At 38.4% G+C, this 24,705-nt stretch overlaps 1 protein-coding gene and 1 pseudogene across 2 annotated transcripts; both read right to left on the bottom strand.

Moving 5' to 3' along the window:
* Positions 1-1,777: 1,777 nt before the first annotated feature.
* LOC148737022 (polycystin-1-like protein 2) lies at positions 1,778-20,353 on the bottom strand (annotated as a pseudogene). The gene is made up of 11 exons (XR_015996773.1): positions 19,896-20,353; positions 18,912-19,515; positions 15,671-15,847; positions 14,945-15,070; positions 14,449-14,634; positions 13,929-14,177; positions 10,886-11,617; positions 7,114-7,347; positions 5,499-6,755; positions 4,552-4,720; positions 1,778-4,135 (listed from the first exon to the last, which is right to left on the bottom strand). The product of XR_015996773.1 is annotated as a polycystin-1-like protein 2 (transcript).
* A 246-nt stretch (positions 20,354-20,599) lies between these two features.
* LOC148737021 (uncharacterized) lies at positions 20,600-24,096 on the bottom strand. Its single transcript, XM_088750768.1, has 2 exons — positions 23,603-24,096; positions 20,600-21,008 (listed from the first exon to the last, which is right to left on the bottom strand). Exons 1-2 carry the CDS (start codon positions 23,790-23,792, stop codon positions 20,848-20,850), a joined length of 351 nt encoding a protein of 116 aa, XP_088606894.1. The 5' UTR covers positions 23,793-24,096; the 3' UTR covers positions 20,600-20,847.
* Between the last annotated feature and the right edge of the window lie 609 nt (positions 24,097-24,705).

Below are 24,705 nucleotides of genomic sequence, written 5' to 3'. Positions count from 1 at the left end.
AAGCTCAGAGGCTGCCATTTGTTAGTTAGTTTCAATTTTTTTTAGATAATTTGTTAGTCGACATTTTCATGTATTTTCGATTTTTAAAGATTTTATTTTAATTTTTTTTGTAAATATTTTTTTTGATTAGAGTGAATTATCGTTATCATAGTGTCTATCCTCTAGTTTTTCTTACATTTTTTTTTAGACATTTTAACACATTTCTTTCAACTTTCAAGCATTTTATCATAATTTTTGTTATAATTTTTTTTGATTATGGTAAACAAAGGATTATATTCGTTTAAAAAAATAAATAATAATAATCTTCATTTAACGTGGAGAAACACGTGCCTGAAAGCTAGTTTACAGGTTTTCCACCAGACAGCTGAAACAAATATTTAAAATTGAAAATAACATTATTAAGAACCCCATCTGGCCGAAGGCAAACCAGTTGGCTATTTACAAGCATAGCCGAGGATTTGAACTCGGAGCTACCGTGAAATAAATCCAGGAATTGGTAAGGACGAGACTCGAACCCGGGAGCGAGTCCGACACACGGATCACTCGGCTACACTGCCTTTGCAGCTGCAGGTTGTAATTGTTAACGTTTATATCGTATCCCAATACCTTCGTCGGCATGGAAAGCAGGATGAGCAAGAAGGGAGGGGAGGGTGGGAGGCGTAGAGGAGTGGGTCAACACGCTAAATCATAGTAAACTTCCAAACCTTATGACAGACTAATAATTTAACATAACATAGCAAAACTTCCTCAGTGGCACACTCTTTTATGACAGATTTTACATCTTTCCCATTTCATACGGTCATATGGTAAAGCGACGAACTATGATATGCTACCACCATTTTGTTTTGTTTTTATTTTAAGAATAGGCCTTCGTTGTACGCTTCGCAAGCTCCGCTTTAAATTACACAATTACTCGGGAGTTAAGAAATGTTCGCTTTTTGATCGGATTAAAATTAGATATTTTCTGCAGACAAATACACAAGTATGCTTTACAAATGGCAACATTGTAGCTGTTTTAGTCGTTTTCACTGATTATGCAATATCTCCGAATGGCGATGAAAACTGTTATTTGTGAGTGAAACCGAGCTATTTCGCCTCAATATTGTATTTATGGATCAATTAAACGATAAATAACTGATCAGGTGAAACAATTTATTTTTTATTATAAATTTTAAAGATTATATATTCGGAATCTATTCACTCTACATGGCGAATTCATTGAGAAATAGGACTATTAAAATCGACGACTGGTGTCATACTGCTCTCATGGGATCGATGGAAAACATAAGTACTATACCAGGGACCTTAAGGTTTCAACAGGGTTGCGTCCTACAGAATGAGCTCGTTATTACTATAATTCCATGAGGACGCGTGAAATGGTCCTGATTGGGATCAATCATTATTTAAAGCCTGGGAGGAGAGGGGCATATTAGAGGGGCTTTCTTGGTTTTCAGGGTGAATCGACGGGGACTCAGTCGTCACCATCAAATTATAAGGTGAGACTAGAAAATTTCAGTTAAAAGCTTTTGAGCAGACTGTCACGACAAAACGATTATGAATTGAAAACGCCAGTTCATTTTCAAAACTGCATGATTGTGTCCTTGTGGCTAAGCGTCTTCAAACCATTTTGCATCGTCTCCCAATTAAAATAACATCTTAAAATGCGGCGCACCACATTTCCTTCATTATTCTAAACATCCTCCCAGTGTCTTTCTCATGGAAACTTGGACAAGCATATGGGGGAAGTTGTTCAACACGTTACAGATCAGCAACATGATGCCACTATTGCATACAAAACTTTATTTCCGTTCGAATTTCAGGATAGCATGGTGCTAGTTTCTCCGAACAAAACAGATAAATAAATAACTTCGACTCAATGAACACGCCTATTGAAATCCACCATTACACTACAATAAATGATACTAAGAAAAATGTTGAATAAGATAATAAGAAATCACCAGTTACTGAGAATAAAAGTTATCAACAATATTTACAGCAAGTATCACGAAGCTCTAAGATTCAAATATCATCTTTAAAATATCTAAAATCAATGAGAGCTCGCTCAAATTCGTCTAAACTGTTTCTTCTTTTCGCAGCAGAATATAACAGGTGGAACATATAACATAACAATGCAAAGCTACCGTAATGTTGTACTGTTTTAAACGATGACGGAGTTCATATCTTGAAGACAAGCCATATTAATACACAATCATTTGGCTCAAATGAAAAGTCGTGTACAAGTTCTTCCTCTGAGATCAGCTCAGAAAACTGTAAAAAAATGTTCAGTATTGGTTTTTTCCTTTTTCTTCGCCCCGATTTTTTCTTCGCCCCGATCCCGCGACACGCTGAGCAGGAATTACTTGCGTGTTTGCAAGATGTCTTATGCCCAAGTATCTGTTTTTCATCTTAATGTTTGATGCAGTTCTTTACTTCCCTTTACATTTTCTTATCATTCTCTCAGCCTTGAAGTTACGAGCCTCTGCTGTTTTTAATAAATAATGAAAATCTTCGTCTTCTTCTGAGAACCCTGACAAAATTCTCTCCAGCCGTTTTAACAGGTCGTGCTTTCTTCTACGTAAGTTACGGAAAGAGGACTCTACAACATCCTCTTGGAATCGTACTTTCTTTTTTACTGAATGTTTGCCGCATTCGTCATTGCTTTCATCTCTCAGAGATTTTAACATCTTGCTTATCTTGTCAAAAAATGGTTGTCTCCCCGTGCTGCATTGCTGTTTATTTATTGTTCCTCTCGATCTTGTCTCTCTTAAAGCTACGATAGCCTGACTTATCAAATCAAAGTTCAGATTCGAACTGTTCTTGGAGTCAAAGCCAACATTTCCTGATTCTTTGTCTTTCACTTCTTCTGATTTTACGGAGGCTCTCGACTGTTTCAGTGTGTTACTGATTGCATCGAAAAATTATCTTCTCTCTTTTGATGTCGACCTACGCTCCTCATGGATAAGTTCATACAGCTCATTTTCGTTCACATTATTCTTAGCATCCAAGAGAGCCTGGTTGATTATACCGATGAAAAAGTTCATGCAGAGGATAGTTAGAGTGAAAAGAAGTAAGAAGGCAAATATTTTGGCGTATATGGTATTAGCTTCTGCAAGTTCAATGATTGATCTAGCTTTCACTCGACCAAGAGCCAGCTCAAGTTGGAAATAAGCTCCTTTTAGCACCGAAGAGTAGCGCTCAGATACAGAGCCAAACATCAAGACACCGAAGTGCAAAAATGCCACAAAGAAAATAACTAAAACAAAGATAAACGAGGACAAAGATCGTGCAGATATCTTCAATGTTTTGGAGAATAGAGCAACATGGCTGTTAAAGCGAATGATTCGCAAGAGCTTGGTAGTGACGATGAAAATAAGGATACCAAGGACGGCATTTTCCACTTCTTGGCAAGTGATAGCTTCTTGGAAACTTGGATTTGCGTAAATGTTTTTGTGCACTTTGCCAATGGTTGAAATGACTTTACTCTGTCGTATTATGGACATCACCACAGCAAACAGAGAGAAAACAATTTGGTAGATTTCGATCCAGTTCCACATGGACTTGAAATATCGAGAACGATGATTGTAAAGCCTGAAGCTTTCTCTCCCAAAATACGCAAAAACAGATGCAATGAACAGAAACGTGCAAATCAAATAAAACTGATACGAGGAAGTGTCAGAAGGATCAATTGATAGAATATAAATTTGCATCGAAGGTGTTTTCAGCCCAGATGCTTGAACCTCGTAGAAGAATGTGGCAACACCTAAAGTATTTGCGGATGGACTAAACGTAGAAAACTCTGCGATGACTGCTCTGGTTTTTCTGTCAAGCCAACTGTTTTTTTGTAAATCTGTTACTATGCTGAATCCTGTATGGTTCTGATATCCGAGGTCTGCTACAAATCCTCCTCCATGATAATACGAGAACTGTCCCCACTTAGGTTTAGTCTCAGTTTCGTCAACGTGTTGATATCGCCATGGCCTCGGGCAAAGTCGTAGTAATTCGTCATTCCTCGTAGCATTGTCGACAGGCCTCCAGCCTGGTTTATTGTACGCGGTCTTGTCTTCATTCTTTATCGAGTATTCCTCGAAACATTCTTCGAAAAATGTTTCCAAATAGTTTAGGACTTTACATTGTGCTACATTTTGGAAAAGAAAGGACTATTATCAGGAAGTTTGTTTCGGTACTCATTGTACTCAGCGGTTTGTATCATTTCACACTTTTAAATAGACATGGACATTTCTGTTATGAAAAATTAAAGATGTTTGTAGAACTCTTAGAATTTACCTACAGGGGAAAGGAATGCCATTCGTTGAACCCAAATTTTACCTTGAATAAAAAACGCAACTTATCTGCTGATCACTAACCGTAAGAATGGTGAAAGGCCGAGGGATTCGACACTATTATTTCACTATCAGAGTCGGTTATATTTGTGTGACTATAAAGTGGAAAAAGTGTGTGTGTGTGTGTGTGTGTGTGTGTGTGTAAATAGCCTTGTCAGTGAGATGCAAAAAGTAAATAAATAAATAAATAAATAAACAAACAAAAACTTACTCGATTTCACTCTGAATTGCCTTATTCGAGCCATGCCGACAAGAATAGAGTGTTTATTACCAATGTACATTGTTTGTTTCTCCTCTTGACCGTTGTACCATCTGCCGGAAAACACTCCTGGGATGAAAACTTGCTGTAACCAGTTCCAGTACATAATGTTGTTTTTCACCTGAATCAACACAAGATCGTCGGATTAAATATATCCCGTTTGATTTATAGGTTTAGCAGTAGGGATAGATTATTAGAAGTTCAATCCACACAAACGAGTAAGTTTTTTTTGGGCCCGTTTTTAGAGTATTGTTTCTAATTGGCCAAATTATTTCTATTTCCAACTGCACCCCACTCCCTCAGAAATTAATTTTTATTTATTTATTTCAATGCTGTTTGTGTGAGTTAGCAGCCGCTTTCTAAATCTCCTCTTTAAACCCTGCAACTCCCATAAGTGATTAACATAGAAAATTTTCCCATGATATCCATACATTGTTCAGTAAACAGGTAATGAGAATGCTCAAACTTATCATGAAGAAGTTGATGCTTTGATCTAATACCAAAGTCTTGTAAGTAATTAACGAGAAATGTGTAGCAGCCAGAGGGGAGAATTAACAAAATGTTATTGGGAGTTCTAGGGTGATAGAATGTCAATCTTTTTATGGGATTATACTACTCCGCTTGAGTTTGAGGCTGCATACTTCAAAGTCTCTTGTTCCCTGTCTGTCACATGATATTCTTGCTCAAAACGTCAATCACCAGAGCGAAAAATGCCTTAGCTAGTCCCTAAATTGTCTGTAAACATTTTTTCCAGTTCTTGAGGAGGCTGGCAAAGTCAATGTTACCCCTTATATACTCAATTTTGACCCCCACATAGGAATAAAAGTTGTAAGATAAATCAAACACGGAAATCTCAGTAATGGATTAATCAAAATAAAAAAAAAAAAACCTTTACTCACCTTGTGCAAGTTTGGTAGTCCATCTCGAATTGATTTCGTCATCATGTACCGATGGTCATTTTTGTTTCCATAGCACACTACCATTAGCAAGAAAACGAAGACCAAGTATATAACCACCTCTGTGAAGTAACGTGTCAGGTTCTTTTTCTTAGCTTGTCTTCTCCTCATCTTTTCCACTTCAGATAATTGCAGTGGCCAAAACTTTTGTTTAGAGTAGCCAGTCTTCACTTGCTGAGGGCTTTCAGAGGCATGTACTTTTGATCTCTTTCCTTTTATCCTTAAAATGGCCGCGATAGTTAAAGCTGTGAAGAACACCTTTAGTGGTTCCTTGATTGTTACGTCCTGGGCAAATGAGATAAGCATCGAAGACAGCCACTGCTCGCTGACACTCTTTTCCCAAATTAGGCTGTAGAAGATTGAAAACGCAGCCGAAACAGTACAAGAACAGAACAGCAAAAGCCAAGCGATATCAGTGATCAGGGTACCTTTATCACAGTAGCCGTTGTTGGTTGCAGACTTTTCAGCTCCTTTCCGAAAAAGTAACGCTATGACAATGTTTATGGGTGCAGCAACAAGTATGCTTTCAATGCCAGTCACAACTTGTCTCCACGACATTTTAAGCGGTCCAACTTGAATGGGCTGTTCATAATTTCCTTCTAAATTATAGAACATCGCGTTAGCAAACATGGCTGTCAAAAGCACTGACAGACAGCAAGAAAGCCGTTGTACTCTTGTAAAGCGGCTTCTTCGTAGCTTCGCTGCAACTGAAATCCAAATATGCCACTCCGCGAGGCCTCTACTCCAACGTCTTGCAACTTCACTGCCAAAATCCAATTGATTTGAGTTCTTGTAAACTGTCCGCTCGATGCGCCCGTCTCCCCGCTCAAGAGCAAACCACTGACTCGCCATAAATGTCCAGGACTGGTGAGATTGTGCGTCCCGAATCAGAATTTCCTCTAGAAACCACGAAGGATTATCTCCAAAATTATCATGACCAATCTGTAGTTCTTGAATCGAACCAAGTGATTTATTAACATAAAGTACAAAAACATCGGAATTACCTCGAGAAAATAACATATTAACTGCACCAGGCTCTTCTTGGCTGAGATGAGGAATGCCACTCTTTCCTTCAGAACCGTAAATCTCTAAAGCAACATGAGCAGTCGTGCCCGAGTTTTTCCAGGCCCCGGTAGTAATCACTATTTCGTATTCATATGTACTATTTGGAGAGGATGGAAGGTGGATCTGTAATTCTCTCTAGAAAAAAAAAACCATGATAAAGCATGAGTTATTTACATGGCTAGCTAATTCATATTCTTCATTAGGTTTTTTGTTCCATTCCAAAAATACATAATGAACCCTGAAGACGGTTTAATCTAATCGACTATTAATTCCCGATAAAAGAATTCATCTCAAGAAACCTTTAAAGCAAATAATGAAAGAAGTTGGTAGCTTGATCTATTAGAAAATTTTTAGGACTTATTTACAAGAAAATGTGTAGCAGCTCGGGGTGGGAATTAACAATCAGATCTTGAGAGTAAACAGTTATACAGTGTACTGGAGAGAAAACCCCGCTAAAACAATGGTCACAAGCAAAGTCTGGTTTTATACTTACATTTTTTGCGTCTTCCATGTCGAATTTCCTTACGATAACTAGTGCAGACATATAACACAATAAAATCACCGCTACAGCCACAATTACTGCAATATTTCCATTCTCTGGTAACTGCTGGAACTCGACTAGAACCTTGTCAAAGTCAATAGGATTCGGTTCAACTAAAAGACTTCCTCCAAATGATGTCAAATGATTGCAGCTACAACTTATAAATCCATCTGATGCTGCTAAAACCTGGAATTACAATATACGGAAGATGTAAATAATAAAAATTATCATTGTGGCTGCCACTTCTAATCAATCTCTATCTTTCCTTTTTAGGAAGCTTTCCATGTTGCTTTCGCTTTTGCTGGTTATCAAATTTATTCGTCTTTTTACGATAACCGGAACCAACGGAATATGTTATCGAATCAAAGTTGGCTTGAATGCAATGAGAAGCCTAGTGAGTAAAGATTACTACCATACCGCAGTAATTTTGCGAACATTACTCAGGATGGAACGAAGTATCTAAAATGTGTTGAAAGCAATGCCAAATTATAGCAACAAAATATTTGTCCTAAAATATTTAAGAGCGGCCGTATGTAAATATAACCAGGAGGTGTGGAATATAAAAAAAATCGAAAGTCCCCAAGATTTGCCAGAATATAGGTCTGGATGCACTATTTCTAGAAAAAATACTTTGAGTTCAATTGCATTCTAATTTTTCGCGAACGTCGGCAAAGTCGGTCCGGTTTTGTGGCTCTCACGTTAGCTTCACGGGGTTAAGACAACCATTATTTGAGCGTCGCTTGAAAATAAAGAAAACAGTAAATGTGACCAGCTATTTTCCTAATGAAAAGAACATGTATTATTTACAAACAGTCTGAAGTGTTCTTTGTTTGATGCGGTCGCAATCTAAAGTTTTGGGGAGTTTTTGGTTATTTTTTAATATTTCACTCATTTTGGCGGGAAAAATGGCAAACTTAAGAGGGTAAAATCGCACCTTGGCAAGTGGGATGGGGTTATATCAAGTTAGTCCAGCGAAAGAACAAGCTTTCTTCTTTAAACAACTCCAGTAAAAATTTTCGGATACGTAAACTACGAAATTTTAGGACCCCAAACAAAAGTGACTAAGATGTCAAAACGCGCCATTCTTTGTCACGCAATTAGAGGTGAAAAATAAAAAATACGCACGTGGAAAAGACAACAGGCCGCTTTGGGAGCGAAATATCACTACCAATCTGAGTAAAAAGCTAACTTTGATCAACATTTGTCGTTTCTGCTGCTCAGGTTATTTGAGATCTAACATTTTAGCAGTTATTTTCGAAACAAAACAAGCCAAAATGCACCATCGTCCAGTTCGAAGCGGCCGAGGACGAATACAAACTGTAAAATAAATGTGTTTGCCAAAATTACACTTTGATTTGAGTATTGTTTATAAATTTGTACCTACTATGCATCAGCGCCAGATATTGATTGTGTATTCGCTGCTGTGAACCACCCTCCGCTGTCTCAAAAGGTTCAGAAAGGATTGCGTGACAGGCAGACCCACAAGTCCTGGGCCACAATTACAAGAGCACGTGTCATTACCACAAACACTGGCACTCTTCCCTTATATTCAGTATTATTTCTTTGGGAACGCTGAATTATGCTTGAACGCTCTTGGGGAGACTCGCATATGAAAATGCTTGTAATAACTAAAGGCAAGTCTTTATCCGCTGTCGTCACTATGGTCAACAACTTAATTTTCTCATACTTTTATTAATTAATGCGGGAAAAATAACTGGGGGAAAAAAAACTGAAGCAAAACTACATGTACTAGGCCTTCAGTAACCATCATTAGGTACCTTCTCGAGTTATCTTATTGTTTATACACTACATAACGTCTACAGAATCAACAAGAAATCGTGAGAACTATTGAGATGTTACCTGCCCTAGCGAGAAGACGATCTGCCTCCGTTTTCAAAGTTGAATCAAAGCAGTCATAGAACTTCAGGTGACTCTCGATGTTTCTTTTGCAGGTTTCTATCGCCTCACATAAAGTATTTGTCGGGTTAGAACCACTGCATCCACAAGGCCCTCCAACAATTTCAGAGTAGCCACAGATTGCCATTACATATACAGAACTAAGCAAAAGCGCACCGTGGTACATATTATCGACGTAGCAGTAGTCTGATTGTGTGTCACTCGTGAGGACTTTCATTTTATTTGTGTATAAAGAAAGTGTCAAAGTGATTGTCTCAGTTATTGCATGCTAAGCGCTAGATGTTTGGTCATGATTCCCAGACACTTGTACACAGGACAATACCTATCTGCCTAAACCTTCTCCTATCTAACAATGTGGGAAGCTTACAGCTTCAAAAGTAGAACAACGTTACAAGCAAAAACACGATAACATGACAAGTAAACAATGTGTTCCTACACCAATCAAGATGTAGAAAATTGCCACTGATTAGATAAGCTTTGAAAGCTTATCTGATGAAGTCTGAAAAATAATGTCATCAGATTAGTGAATGGAAAAGAGGAGGCGGTGCCCTTGCCGCATGTCACGCAATCCTTACAGAACATTCAGATCAGCGGAGGGCAGTTAACGGTTGCAGCTTTTGAAGCGAATACAAAATCCTTGTTTCTGCACTAATGAAGATGTTACAGACCACTGATGAGATAAGCTTTGAGAGCTTATTTTATGAAGCCTATAAAATGTCAATAGATTAATGAATGAAAAAGAGGAGGGGGGTGAATAAAGGGAAAAATTCCCCCCAAAAGTATTCAAGCATAATTCAACGTTGCTAGACGAAAAAAAAAAAACTGAATATTGAGGAAGAGTGCTAGTATTTGGGGTAAAGACGCGTGCTCTTCCACTTGTAGCCCAGGACTCGAACCCTCCTCTCACGCAATCCTTAGTGAACATTTCGAGACAGCGGAGGGCATTTCACGCGGCGAATACACACAATCAATATTTGGCGCTGATGCATGACATGTACAAATTTATAAACAATACTCAAATCAAAGTGTAAATATGGCAAACATATCTATTTTACAGTTTCTATCTGTCCTTGGCCGCTTCGAACTGGACGATGTTGCATTTTGACTTGTTTTGTCTCGATCATAATTAGCTTTTTATTCAGACTGGTAACGATATTTGCTCCCAAAGCGGCCTGTTGTTTTTCTACGTGCGTATTGTTGATTTTTAACCTCCAATTGCGTGACAAGGAATGGTGCGTTTTGATCTTTGAGTCACTTTTGTTTAGGGTCCTAGAATTTCATAGTTTGAGTAGCCCAAAAACTTTATTGGAGTTATTTGAAGACTAAACCTTGTTCTTTTGCTGGACTAACTTGATATAACCCCATGCCATGTACCAAAGTGCGATTTTACCCTTTTAAGTTTGGCATTTTTTTGTCCGCCAAAATGAGGGAAATATTGGAAAAAGCCAAAAACTCCCCAAAACTTTAGATCGCGATGGAATCAAACAAAGAACACTCCAGACCGTTTGTAAATAATACGTGTTCTTTTCATTAGGAAAATATTTGTTCACATGTACTGTTTTGTTTATTTTCAAGCGACGTTCAAATAATGGTTGTCTAAACCTCGTGAAGCTGACGTGAGAGCCACAAAATCAGGATTTTTCCCCAGTTCGCGAAAAATAAAAATGCAATTGAACTCAAAGTATTTTTTTTCTAGAAACAGTTCGTCCATACCTGTATTCTGGCAAAGCTTGGAGACTTTCGATTTTTTCATATTGCACACCTCCGGGCGATATTTACGGACGGCCGCTCTTAACTTTACGCCTACCCGACAGCCAGATGATATCCACTTTTCAAATTTTTCTGACCAGTAAACACAACTGCCTAAGGTCATCTTTAGAGTATAGTTCTGATCTGTTGTGGAATTATAAACTGGTATCACAGGGATATTTTCACCCTTGGGTGGGGTGGGTGGTGGATCTTTGACTTCGACGCAGGAACGCTTCCCTCGCCTTTCTCTAACACAAGATCTTTTCTGTCTTTTGTGAGGTAAGTTCTCTGTGGCGTTGACATTTTTTATACCAAGAAAGTATTTTCCCGAATGCTGTGCCAGTACTTGTATCGGTGCATGTGGATTCAAGGAGCAGACTGTTTCTCCTTGACTTTCGCCATGCGCACTTAGCATCCAAACACACTTTTTGTCTTGAGAGATTGTGGCATTGAGGTCGTGGTCTTGAGATGTTGGCCGCTGACCATAACGCATATAGACAAACAGATATAGGGTTGGGTCTTGAGCTTTCATTTCCAGGATCAGCAAGGTGTTTTCATATTTGACGTTTATCTCGTGGAAGCGTATATCATTATTCTTCGTGAAATACCATGACTTCTTTAGAGAGTCTTTTTGAAGTTTCGGAGGCGTAACGATGACAATGTCTTCTGCGAGATTTGATACTTTAATAAGCTCGCTGTCGTTGTTTTTCAACCTCAGGGTTACAACATCAGAGTCAACTCGCTCCTTTGTGTCGTCCCAAGTGTAAGGGTTGTAAGAGAATGAGAGCATCTAAAAAAAAGAATAACAACATTTAGATTTTCGTTTGTTTGTTTGTTTGTTTTTACAAGGTATTTGGTCGTACTATTAAAGGTAAGCTAATGCACTGATGAGGTTCAGAAGGCCGAAACAGTACTGTCTGCAGTTAGATATAGCTCTTTGGCATAATAAAGCTTTCCTTTCATGTCTGAATTGAGCACTCCACTAGGATGGGTCATGTCATGCAATTGCGCGATGCTCACTGTTTACTAGTTTAAGCACTCTGGCATTGCCTTGGTGATACCGAAACAGGCTTGTAGGGATAAAAACGTAGGCGTCATATTTTTCTACTAAACATATATATATATATGCTCGCGCATGCTCGCTAGTGTACTCTAGTTTGAGCACTCTGGCATGGCTTAGACGATACCACAAAGGTTGGATCGTTTGGGGTGACCATATTGGTTCTCCTCCATCCTAGCATTAGCACTGCACTGATGAGGCCCAGAAGGCCGAAACAGTACTGTCTGCAGTTAGTTATATATATATATATATATATATACTCTGTACTATTTCGTTGCGGTGAATGGATTTCAAAGAGCGCTCAACTCTTGGAGGAGCATTGTGTATTAAATCAAACCAGTTCAAAACTTCAAGAGTGATTCATCGCTTTATTGCTGCGACAGTCTTGTTTCGTATGGTCTAAGGTTGACGACACTCATCAGGCAACATCAACGAATGACCGTTACATTTGGATACTGGCAGTTAAATTCAGACATTGTTGCTATGGTGCTTTCTATTTTGTTGTGCGCGCTAAATAAAGGTTTTTAAGTACGTATCTATCCCTGTGGGGGCACGAGGATGCTAACTCATTAGGTTTTTTAAGGGTGCATAAATCTTTCCTGCAGATAATTACAAATTTTTCATAAAGACACAGACTGCATTTTTTGTTGACATTGTTGTAAGTTTTGCACTTTCTGATTACTTTCCACTTCGTGCTGAAAGGTATCTTGGCTTCTTTCAATTTCCATACGTGCTTTGATAGTTCAGTGGCGTTTCCTTTCTTGGCGTAACGGAAGGATGCTTTGTGGTTCCTGTAACGCTCTTTGAAGTTTGTTGCAAATCCAACGAGGGATTCTATTGTTGTGTCGTAGGTTCCGTTCTTGAGTTCAAAGGTTACGTCTAGGAAGCGAACGGTGTTTTGTTCGCCTCGATCGTGATTTTTAGTTCATTCGATTTAAAAACATTGGTCACTTGCTGTTTGATTTTGTCAATTTCCCTTGGTGCAGCTTTACAGACTGCTAGACCATCGTCACGGTAGAGCCCTACTTGGTCTTGGAAACCGGCGGTGATACAGAATTTGTTTAATTGAAATTAGCCTGTATCCGTAATTGGATCCTCCTTTGTTATCCGCTAAGTTGACTTTGGTCGTGTATCTTTAATAGATCCTTACTTGGATTTCATATTGGGTTATAGGCTTCCCCTGCCCGGTCACCATGAAAAGTTAAATTTCCCGGGAGACCACGTCTCCGATCACGTAAATCACGTCTTTGATTGCCGTTTTGCCAGCATCGTTGTCCTGATAGCGCAGTGGTCATCACACCTGACTAGTAACAGGAGGCACGTAGGTTCAAATCCCGCCCAGGGCAGATATTCTTTTCAAACATTTATTTTATTTTTAAGTATGATTACTTGGGGTGTACAGGGTCAGGGTTTCCCTCGCATACAGAATATAGATATATATATATATATATATATATATATATATATTCTGTATGCATATATATCTATAATAATGTGTGGTAGGCGAAAAAAAAAATACATATACATCCCTACAGACCTGTTTCGTGGCTGCCCACTCATCAGGGGATTTTAATGACAGAATAATGCGGTACCATCGCTTTTATACTAATTGCTAATTAACATGTTTATGCATAGAAAAGCAATCGAAGCCTACAACCACTCCGCTCTATGTCCACAGCAAATCTAACCACCCCCTCTGCATTAAAAAGAACATCCCTGAGGTTATTAACAAAAGATTATCTGAAATCTCATCAGACGAGGAAGCCTTCAAAGAAGCAGCACCACCCTACCAAGAAGCGTGAAAGAAAAGCGGTCATCCATACACCCTTAGACTCACCCCACCACAGCAGCCACCAGAATCTACCACTAACAGGAAAAAGAGACATAGGAACATAATTTGGTTCAACCCACCAATTAGTAAACATGTTCAAACCAACACAGGAAGAGAATTTCGAAAGTTGATCGAGAAATGCTTGAAAAGAATACTTGCCCGATTAGGCTAGAAATACATCGAGTCTGCGTTTATGGCATGAATGCCTACCTGAGCATCTACAAAACTTGTTTTATTCACTCCGGTGATCATCAATTGGCTATCAGACGGTAACTTAAACCGCCCTTTTCCTGCTTTTATTTCCAGTCCTGAAAGTCTTTGGAGGCTATATCTTCCAAGTGTCAAAGACAATTGACCTGCTGTGATTGATATCGCTTTTTCATCAGGGACAGTCAAGGTCAACACCGAGTCTGCAACGTTCTCGAGGACCTTCATAGAAATCTTTACCAACATCTTACCCTGTAGAAATGACATAAATAAACGTAGAATATAAGCCCATTATGAGTCGTCAAAAGTTTGAAACAAAATAGTTCGGAGTCTGAATGAAGGAGGGAGTGACAATGAAGTAAATAGCAATCCGCTGCGGACCATTTACCAATGAATTAAAAAGTAATGACCATAGGGTTAAAAGAGAGAAAAGAAGGATTTGGTCGCATACGCAGATACGTAAAAAAGAAAGTTTAGTTTATTAGTAGACTTTTCGACACCATCTAAACCTACATTACAATACCTGTTCTTGAAAACTTGATTCTGAATCCTCTGAAGCAATCACTGCTGCTGCCTTCAAAACGCTATTTAAACATAAAGCCAAGTTTTTCGCTGACTCAATTGCCAGCTGTAGGTCTGCAATGTCTTTTTCCTGGGCAAGAGACCTTAGGAGGTACGTCATTGAACGGACCGCAGACAGGGAGATATTCTGTGGAGTGCAAATTAAATTGAGCGGCTGAAGTTGGTTTATATTTTAGGTTTTGTTCTCATTGACCTTTGGAGAGATGTTCTGCGATGAACTAGCAAATGTAAGTTTAAAATTATAATAACTAGGCATGAAATGCTTTTTTATGTGTTGTCTTTCATTTTGTTTAATCTTTGTTGTTGTTGCTGTTGGGTTTTGAAAAATGTCATAGTATAAAAAGTCGACATAGCGACCAAAGTTATTCAAACATTAGTATATTGTGCATACCACTCCCCTATTTTTGTCCCATGAAAAGCAATATTATGTAACCTACCAGTGACACGTAGCTCACTTTATCCAAAACCTGAAGAGCAGAACCGATAACTGATGAGCTTTGAAGCAGGTCCAAGACATTTTTCGCTTCCAACGAAGAAATTTTTTCAACAATGTAGTCCATTACCTTGAAAGTGACAAACATGTACAACTGAATATCATTTTAGGCAGGAAAGAATCAAGCAAATAAACTATATCCCACACCTGAGGCTCATTCCCAAGGAAATCCTTCTGAAGGTATATTTAGACTCAGGTCACCCGATGATAATGCTACTGACACCCATCAAAGTTTTATATGCATTGGATTGGTCCTAAGACAAGTTCGAATATACGTCCGAGCCGAAACTAAGGAATGTGTGTTGGTGATTTACGCTAATGAAATTTTTTTAAAGTCCATTTTGAAGACGTTGAAAATACTCGTTTGAATTCAATTTAAGGCTGTAAAGAGTTATCTATTTTATTCATAAGAAGCCCTTTTGGTATGCCCAAATGTTCAGACGCAAAAACAATGGAAAGAAGACATAACAAACGTTGCCATGATTCTTGAGCATCAAAAATATTAGATATTAGAAATGTAATCCTCTGATTTGCTAAAAAAAATATGCTTATTCACTTAATGTAATACATTTGTTTGTTATTGGAAAGTTAATGTTTCGATTTTTGTTCTCAATCATGATGAACTTGATTTGTTTCACTATTTAAGTTTGCATTAGTCTTTTAAAACTACCATGTATCTCTCCTTCAAACTCATTGAAGTTTCTTGCAAAACTGATTGTAGGACAGAGTTCGCAATTAGCGCCGCTTTTCTCAGGTTTCCATTATTGATGAATTTATTGAATAAACTGTCATCTGCTGTGAGAAGGTTTATGATACCATCTGGCTTTACTTGCTGAAGTGGCTTGATCTGAAAAATTCAAAAGCAGGTATCGACTTGGTTACATGCCTTGTTGAAATGGCTTGCTCTGAAGAAAGTCAAAAGCAGGTATCGACTTGGTTACATGCCTAAAGAGAGTTTGACAGCATAACTAACCATCATTCCACGAGTGCGTGTTGGATATGAGATGATAGATAGACAACGAGGCACGTAGCACCGTGTTGGCTATAATCATCTCATATCCAACAACCGCGAGTGGAATAATTGTTTTATTTAAATTATAAAAAAAAACATCCTCAGATATTAGGCCCGCTTCTAACGTATTTTGAATTCTCGATATGTGCACTGCCACATTAGCGGTCAATTTTTTACTGGGGTAGACAATTGAGAGTTGACTAGACGAGACAAATTTACGCTACCCACTTCCCCGAAGCGGCTAAATCAGCGTTTAATTTTCCCTTGGGGTACTCCGATGACAATCTATCTGTCGTGTGCAAATATGCGCTACCTACTCTTCCAAAATAACTGAATTGTGATGCCAAAAATTTTTTTTTTTCCGATTAGTCACGAACTTTTTCGCGTCGCTTCGGCCAAAGTCCCTCAGCGCTACAAAGAACAAAAGGACTATTGTTTACTACTTAATGTGTGAATTTGAGCCGGAACAATAGACCATTTCTTGATACGTGTGCCGAACTTAGAGAGTTAAATACATGTGAAGTACGACGTTTGAATCAATTAAATTCGACAGTTTTACATTAAATGCGACTTTTTCTGTATTTGCGACTGAAACAGTCGAAGACTCGACTTAGGTTCGACTATTGATTCAAACGTCGCATCTCACATGTGCCGAACTTAATGAGTGAATTATAGGATATTTAGGTAGAGCCCCATACCCATGGAATATGGTCAACATCTTTTCCTTTGGTTGTCACGTGACTGAGCGAGCGTACGTACGTACGTAAGTAAGTGCCCTCTGTCATGCATGCTATCACGAAAGTACTAAATGATCAAATTTGAAAATATGGCGTCCGCGCGGCCGAACCTCAAAGTTCACCCGCCTCTTGGTTAGCTCAATTGGTAGAGCGCCGGACTGTTGTGCGAGAGGTCGTGAGTTCAAATCCGACCGGACCAACACTCATAGTCTTTAAATAACTGAGAAGAAAGTGATGCCTTTGTAATAATACCTGCAAATGGCTAGACTTTCTAGTCTTCTCGGATAGGGACGATAAACAGAGGTCCCATCTCACCAGCCCTTGTATGTCATAAAAAAAAACCCACACACTGTTCGAAAAGAGTAGGGCACCTAGTGCCCTGGGTTTTGGTCTATCTTTGTGAAGTGTCTATCAAATTGATGGGGGGTACTGCGCCTTTGAATATTGTATAGAAAGGGCGCAATATAAATAAGGAATTCATTCATTCATTTTGAAATATGATCCACATGCCCATTTGCACACAACTGAAAATATTTAGCGATTTGTATCTTTCATTTTGATTTTTTAGTTAAAACGTAATATGCACATATCGCTTTTCTCGTCGGAAATAAGTTCTTTAATTAGTCTTCTTTCGCTGGAGCTTGTTTTTTGGAAAAAATGCTTTTTAAAAAATTACTGCGCATTCTGTTTGCTTTCTTGGTTTCTCCAAAATTTTGACTTTTCACAGGCACGTGTTACACGTAAGTGCCAATGGGGGTTAATCTATACTAAATGGATTTTTGGCTTAAATTTTAATATATGTTAAAGATATTTTGTTGCAAAATTTTCACTTTTTAGTGGGAGCTCCGCTTTTAGGCTCGGCTAAATCTATATATTATGATTCATTTATTACCCACAAACCGCCAGGAATTCTGTTTATGCCATGCTGGAAAAAGCCAAAACAGCACAAAAAAATGGTGGGAGACGAAGGAATTCGAAGTTCTTGCTTTGCAAAGACAATATATAGTTGTTTGAGGTGCGGTAATTACTTTTCAGGTGTTCGGTTTTTGAAAACGAAGAGGGCACTCCTGGGTGGAAAGTAGGAAAATCTGTGGCATATTGCGATTCTTGTTTGAATGAAATGATGGGACGTGAATCGAGTCAGATTATCATGACGAAAAGCCAAGATGACGAAGCAAAAACAAAGAGCAAAATAAAAGCATCAGTTAATTAATTGAGCAAACGCTCACTCAGGGAAGTCTTCGTCACGGTCTAGCAAATATGTGGTGCGCCCGGATATATTAACAGCGAACAGAGTTAAATTCAACAGAGTTGAATTTAAGAAATGGTAAACACCACAGCGTACACTATTGAGTTATGGATGCACGCGGGAGGTTGCTAAGCACAAAAGATGCGTAAGAGTCGCTCGAGGCGATAGCCGAGAGCGACTCTAGCTTCTTGAATGCTTAGCAAACCTCCCAAGTGCATCCATAACTCAATAGTGTACGCTGTGGTGTTTACCATTTGTTTTATAACATAACATTGATACATTGTAGCTAAAGAGTTCCCTTTTATTTAACAAATCTTACGCGACCAGAAAAAACAAGCATGCGCGGAAAAATAGTCTTTCCATTTGCTCACGTCAGCAGCGTACACCCATGGGCAAATGGGGGACGCTAAATTGACCAATCAGAGCGCGCGCTTTACTTTGGTTATGTTATAATTGACGTTTGAATTAAATGCCGGATTTAACTATTTTAGTCGACTATAATTGGAGTTAAGTTCGGCACATGTGAAATTCGACATTTGAACCGGGCCTTAGACAAATCTTCTCGATTGTATTTTGTAAGAAACCGGTTGTTACAAAGTGCAGATATTAGATTATGGTATATTGGCTCACATACCATAATGCCTAAGTCAATAAAAGGTCTTGAATTGCATTATCCAATGCATGATCCAGTTTTTAATGAACTGAGTTGAAGATATAAACTGGTCACCGTAAAGAGTTTTTAAAAACCATCTTGTTACACTCCCCCACTGACGCAGTACCACAGTTTCTTTAGAACTTTACTCTCTTCAAAGAGAATTTGACCTTCTTAATCTAAAATAAAAGCGATTAAAATGAATTCAAGTATTCTCACTTAATCTCTTGCTTGACATTAAGTTAATGGCTATCTGCCTACCTGGACTGTCAAAGGAACTGGGGAAGAAGAAATTCCAACGTTGTCAGTCACTGTAACGTTGAACTTGACAGTAAAGTTATCCGCCTTGTTCCCAGGCGGTATCCAAGAGGCACTTATCGTGTTGCTAGGGCCACAATATAACACACCGTACAGACCGTTCTGTAGCCTGTGTTGAAACTTGTAGGACAGAGGGGTGCTGTCACTTTCCCAATCGCTACAGCTCAGATTGAAGTAAGTCTTTTGTAAGATACCGCTTGGCGGAGTGATCGAGCATTCTCCTCCCGTTGGGGGTAATGCCGTGGAAATGTCGTAAGCACTCATTCCCCATACATCGTCCTTAGTTGTAATGAATAATGCCAAGCGGTAATTGTTTCCACCAGTAAGGGAGCCTCCTTTGATAACAATAGTGCTTGAATTCGGTGGTGTACTTGTGATGTTTCTTAAATTATGTTTCCTTTCCCAGGCGATGGAGGCGTTTCGCTCTAATTGCTGGTAGAGTATCCATTCAAAGGAGGATATTTTAGAGCACTGTAATCCCCGACACGAAGATTGGACTCCACGTTTAACCAAGGGATCCATTTTAGGTTGGCAGTTAAAGAAACATCTAGAACGAAGCAAAAAAGATCAGACGACCACTCAGTGTAGAAAGGGTTTGACCTCCTGTCGTCGGACGAGAGTATGTTAGTTATGAATTACAGCAGCAACAGTAACTTCGATATAACATGAATAAGTGCACGTGCTAATGAGGTCACTTCAACGACAATAATGGCAGTGTCCGCAACAGCAATATCATTAACAGCAGTAACAAGGCTATAAAAAACGAAGACAGCAGAAGCAACGGAGGATACTAACAAAGCTGAAAAGAAAACAGGGAGTAGAGAACAGCAAGGTCAAGTACAAATAGAGGTATTAACGACTGCAAAAATAACAGAAAAAACAATACGAACAACCTGAAAACAGCAAAAGACAAAGTGAACCCCTAACCTTTGATATATTTTGGGGGGGTCTCCTTCTAACAAATGGATTACTTGATAAACGGTGGAAATGCGAATGTCCTTGGTCACTTCTAGTTTAACTATGTAGGTCTGATTAAGAGACAAAGCTTCCGTGTTTAAGGAAATTGTTTCGCCAGATTCTTTTCCATAATAATTCAGAGCTAACTTGTTTACTGCCGCAAAAAAAGCTTTCTTCGCTTTCCGCTCCATGTGTTTGCTGGAGTTGTCTGCTGTGATTTTACTATAATGCCAGGTAAAGTTCATTCCTGATCGGTTGCCATGTGCAACTTCCGGGTCATACGACAGTGAGGCATTCAACGTTATGTTTTCCTGGAGTCCTCTGGTTACCTCAGCGCCACCGGAAATGACTGCAACAAGGTCCTGTTTTGTTTTTCTAGACTTATCTTGAGTTTTTGGACCAACTGTCGGCTTTTTCTCTAAATACATGAATGACAAGAAACGTAAACCGGCGGTGTAAAAGTAGGAAAATCTAAGCTTCTCATCATTGCTCAATCAGCAAATACTTGCACGAAACGGATATTTTGTACTTGTAAGGATCCTGTCAGTTTCATAACAACACAGGTTTTACTGAGTGTGTACAATATCAAACATCGTTAGTGTTACGACGTGCTTAACCTGAAGTGGGCTATGCCAACGGACACTATTGGAATATATTTATGTTTTTCCCGAATTTTTAAACAAATACTTAGAACATCCTCATTGTAAATTAACAGTTCCCTAAGTGGAAAAGACTAACAAGCAATGGCTTCTTCGTTAATTGTTACAGTTGCGTAAGTGGTTTTCTACTCAGCAATTGGCTTGATCGCGATACTCGCTGGAGTTAATGTGTTTGCACTTTTGTCTGCACTTTTGGCCGTTATATCCTCTATTGCATAGAGCACCGTTATAAAAGCAAGTCTTGATTCTCGCCATTTATCAGATTACATTTTGTAGATTTGCTTGCCTGATGGCAGATTCTTTGTCGCACTTGCAATTGGGACAGATTTCTTGCTTATATAAGGACCAGGTGGTAGGTTGCTAGGTGGTTCAACGGACTCCTGGCCGTTAGTCTGTGAAGAGTTTTGTCCGTAAGATGAATCTGCTGCGAAAATATTGCAAAATAATAAAATGCAGGTGAAGTAAATCATTTAAATAAGAAAACGTATTGCTCTGCTTAAAGAAATAGCAGTTGCTGAGGCTAGGAATGCGTTTGAATAGTTTTAACTACTTGTAGAATAAGACATCACGTCTCGAGTATCACATTCGACGCATGTATAGAAACCGTAAAAAAAAAAATAAATAACAGTGCTTTAAGAATCTTCAAATATATTTCTCTCTTCGAGCCTCATCAGTCAAAAAAGAAAAAAAAAGAAAAATGATGAGACCCGAAGAGCGAAATATATTTCAAGATTGTTAAAGCACTGTTATTTTATTTTTACAGTTTCTATACGTGCGTCGAATGTTATACTCGAGACGTAATGTCTTATTCCACAAGTAGTTCAAAGTATTTCTCTGTCCTGAGAATTACTACTATTCAATAAAGCACTGATTAACTTTTGTCAACCACTGCTTTGCGCCTGTAACGAAAAGAACGGGTGTTTTGTTAACAACATCAATTTAATTCCAATCACAATTGATACTTTGTTTGTTTGCTTTTCCTTAAAATAAATAATAAAATAAGAAAATTTATTCCTTTCCTCTGGCAATAAAAGAGGCTATAGAGTCTCGCTCTCGAGTATTCCCTAGGTGCATAGTGTTCAGTTCATTTTGTTCTCTGGACATTTTCCATTAAGGAGGACAGAAAATAGGTAATAAATAAAGAGATAAGAAGTGATACCTCTAAGCGAGGATCAAACGAATCTCCAATTCGTATGTGTTTGTTTTCTAAAACAATAAATTGGCATGCATCTGATTTGTAGACATAAATTACAAATTATTCTTTTAAGATAACACACCTCAAAAGAATAAGATTATCTCGCCTTATTTTCCAACGCTCCAGTTGGAGTGACGACTCTTTGCAATTGGAATTGACCACTATAATTAAGGTGGCTGAACACAGTTTTCGCTTTTGCTGTTGCAATTCAGCGCGCGCACAAGGATTGCAAAAAAACAAACTTGCCGTCAATAGAGCAGTCATTTTATTTACTCGACACGAATCCACACTATCTGTGTTATTTTCCTCTATAGTTGGCGCAGTGTATTCAGGGCTTTAATCTTTTATTAAAAAGACATGTTAGAAAAATTAACGGTGCAAAGACCCCAGCAATTGTCAGCTTTTTCGTCGTTACCGAGAGAACCCAGTTAAATGCAACGCATGCATGTTAAGGAAAAAACAATTGGGATTGAATGGAGAATTGTTTTCCGAGAAATATGCCTATTTCTTGAGAACCACTCATTGGAATCTCACGAAATGTGGCACAAAAATACTTTAGGAAATAAGTAACTAGAGTGTTGAAAAAGGTTGTTTTTAACAAGGGAAATTCTAGATAATCGAGTGAACCTTTAACAAGGGATATTTAAATATCTCTCTGTTAAATTGTTAGCAAAGTGGTATTAACTTGTGAGTATAGCTACAAGCTCGTTGCATGCAAATTATAAAGAAAAACTAATGACTAGATTTTCTACAAATGAACAAAACCGATTTTAAAGGCCTGTTTATATTTATTCATGTCGCCACGGAAACGGCACATACGTCAGCTTAGCCATGAAAAAAGCAAAGTTTATGTTGTTAACTTGCTTACTGCCAGTTTTGGCGACCGAGAGATCAAGGGTTTTAAAGAAAGTTATGAAAGAAAAACACAAGTATCAACAATCGTGTTCAGCCACCTTAAGCAGACACCCTCTTAGAGGCCGACACTAAGTCGGGTCCCGAAATGAACGTCCCACTTTTACCTTTGTAACGAACCCCTTTTCAGCAGACACCTCTATTATGCGGATGCTGACTCTTAGATAAATTGTACTTTGCTCATTTCCATTGTTAAAAATATATATTAAGTGGACACCGGAATGAATTGACAACGTAGTGTATGTGACTACATCCTCGCGTTTTATCGTGACTGCTTTGCCGTCATGGTTTTGCATTATTACCAACAAGTATTAAAGTTGGAAAGGAAAGGCAATGAGTTGAACTCTGGATAGCTTTGTTAAAAACATGGAACTTCATCACCGTACAAAGTAACCGTTGAATGTTAATTGTTTAGAAATATTGCGCAGTTTTCTACAACCTTCTATTAAGCAGTCATCATCTATTAAACGGAGACCGAGGAAGGTCGCGAGGGTGTCTGTTTTATTGTATTTTGTTCAATCAGAACAAAAACACTTTTAACATGAAAATTACTAATAACTGGAAGTTTTTATGGCTGCTGTTACTCGTAAGAGTGATTCTAGGTACACAAACCGTAACTAAACCATCCGTTACCTTCCTCTGCTCACCAGGGTGATATTTACACATGTGTATCGTGAAAATATTCATTGAATGGCTGCAAACTTAAGATATCCGTGCAAATGTAGGTGTAAACTTGATCATGGCTGTCAGAAGGTTTATACTTTCTGTGGTAAGTTTGACAAACGCTAACGTGATAATTTTTTTTTTACCCCTAAGTGCTACCGGTACCTTTTAGTTTACTAGCTATCGAAAGAAAGATAAAAATAATATTAATGAAAGTAACAATTATTAAAATAGTAAGCTTGTCTTACCCCTGGGAATTTCACAAATATAATCGCTGTACAAATCTTCACTACAGTCACCAATTACAATCCGTGTGCCATTACTAGACACCTTGTATATGTGAGTCACATTGCCGTCACCACTTGGCTGTCCATCTCCCCATTCGCAAATGGTCAGTGGTCTTCCATTCACCCAGGTCCAATTGCCAGCCTTTTTCATTAAACCAATACTCCATCCATGTTTTGAACTATTTCGCCTTTGTATATTGTGAGTGATAAAATTCCATTCTTCTTTGGTTTCAGTGGAGACTAGGTCTCCTCCTAGGCTTTGGCAGGCGGCTCTTTTCCAGCCCCAATCACCTTCACGCGTCTCCGCAAATATGTACCAAGAGTTTTCCAAAGATTTCGCGGGGCACCCTTCAAAATGATGAAAATGAAAACAAAAATTATGATGATGATGATGATGATAAACAAAGTGTCAATTATGATAAGGATGATAACATGATATAATCACAATCACCATAAAAGATAAAAATAAGTAAGCTAGAAAACGTAGCTTATTCTCGCTTTTCTCATTTTATTCGTATTAAAATTTTTCAACATATGCGGTCTATGTATGATCAGTCTCAATTAATTAAGTACATCCTTCTTCTCTACGGCGTCCGCCATCTCTGAGCTCAGTGGTTTTTAAAAAATTATTGCCCTTCACAGATCTGTGGGTTCATACAGTTTTTGTGGTTGGGTTTTCGAATATCGATAGAGTAATCCCTTAGCTGGTCATCCTCTCCCTTTTCCATCTTATCAAGTTAAAAAAAAAAGTTAAATGTCAGTAAAAATTTCTCATAAATTTGCAATCGGACATACACAGTTATCAGTATACAGTTGATGCAGGAATGGTTGTCAGAAAAAAAAGAGCAAAAGTGCACGCAACAGTCTCGAAGGATAACCAGCGTGTCCGGTGACCAATGAAGTCTAACAAGTGAAGTAAATAAATAATAGATATGGACAAAAAGGCTAAAAAACAGGAGAGAAATGCCAATATGGGTGTGAATACAAGAGGAACAAATCAAAAGTAACATGGTGTTGCAATTGAATTCGCTCTCCTTAAAGTTTTTACACCGTTTTCATCTTTC

This window comes from Stylophora pistillata, chromosome 2, assembly GCF_964205215.1.
Source record: "Stylophora pistillata chromosome 2, jaStyPist1.2, whole genome shotgun sequence".
NCBI lineage: Eukaryota > Metazoa > Cnidaria > Anthozoa > Scleractinia > Pocilloporidae > Stylophora > Stylophora pistillata.
Note: the sequence above shows the minus strand (reverse complement) of the source record. Positions and strands in the feature narration are given on the sequence as shown.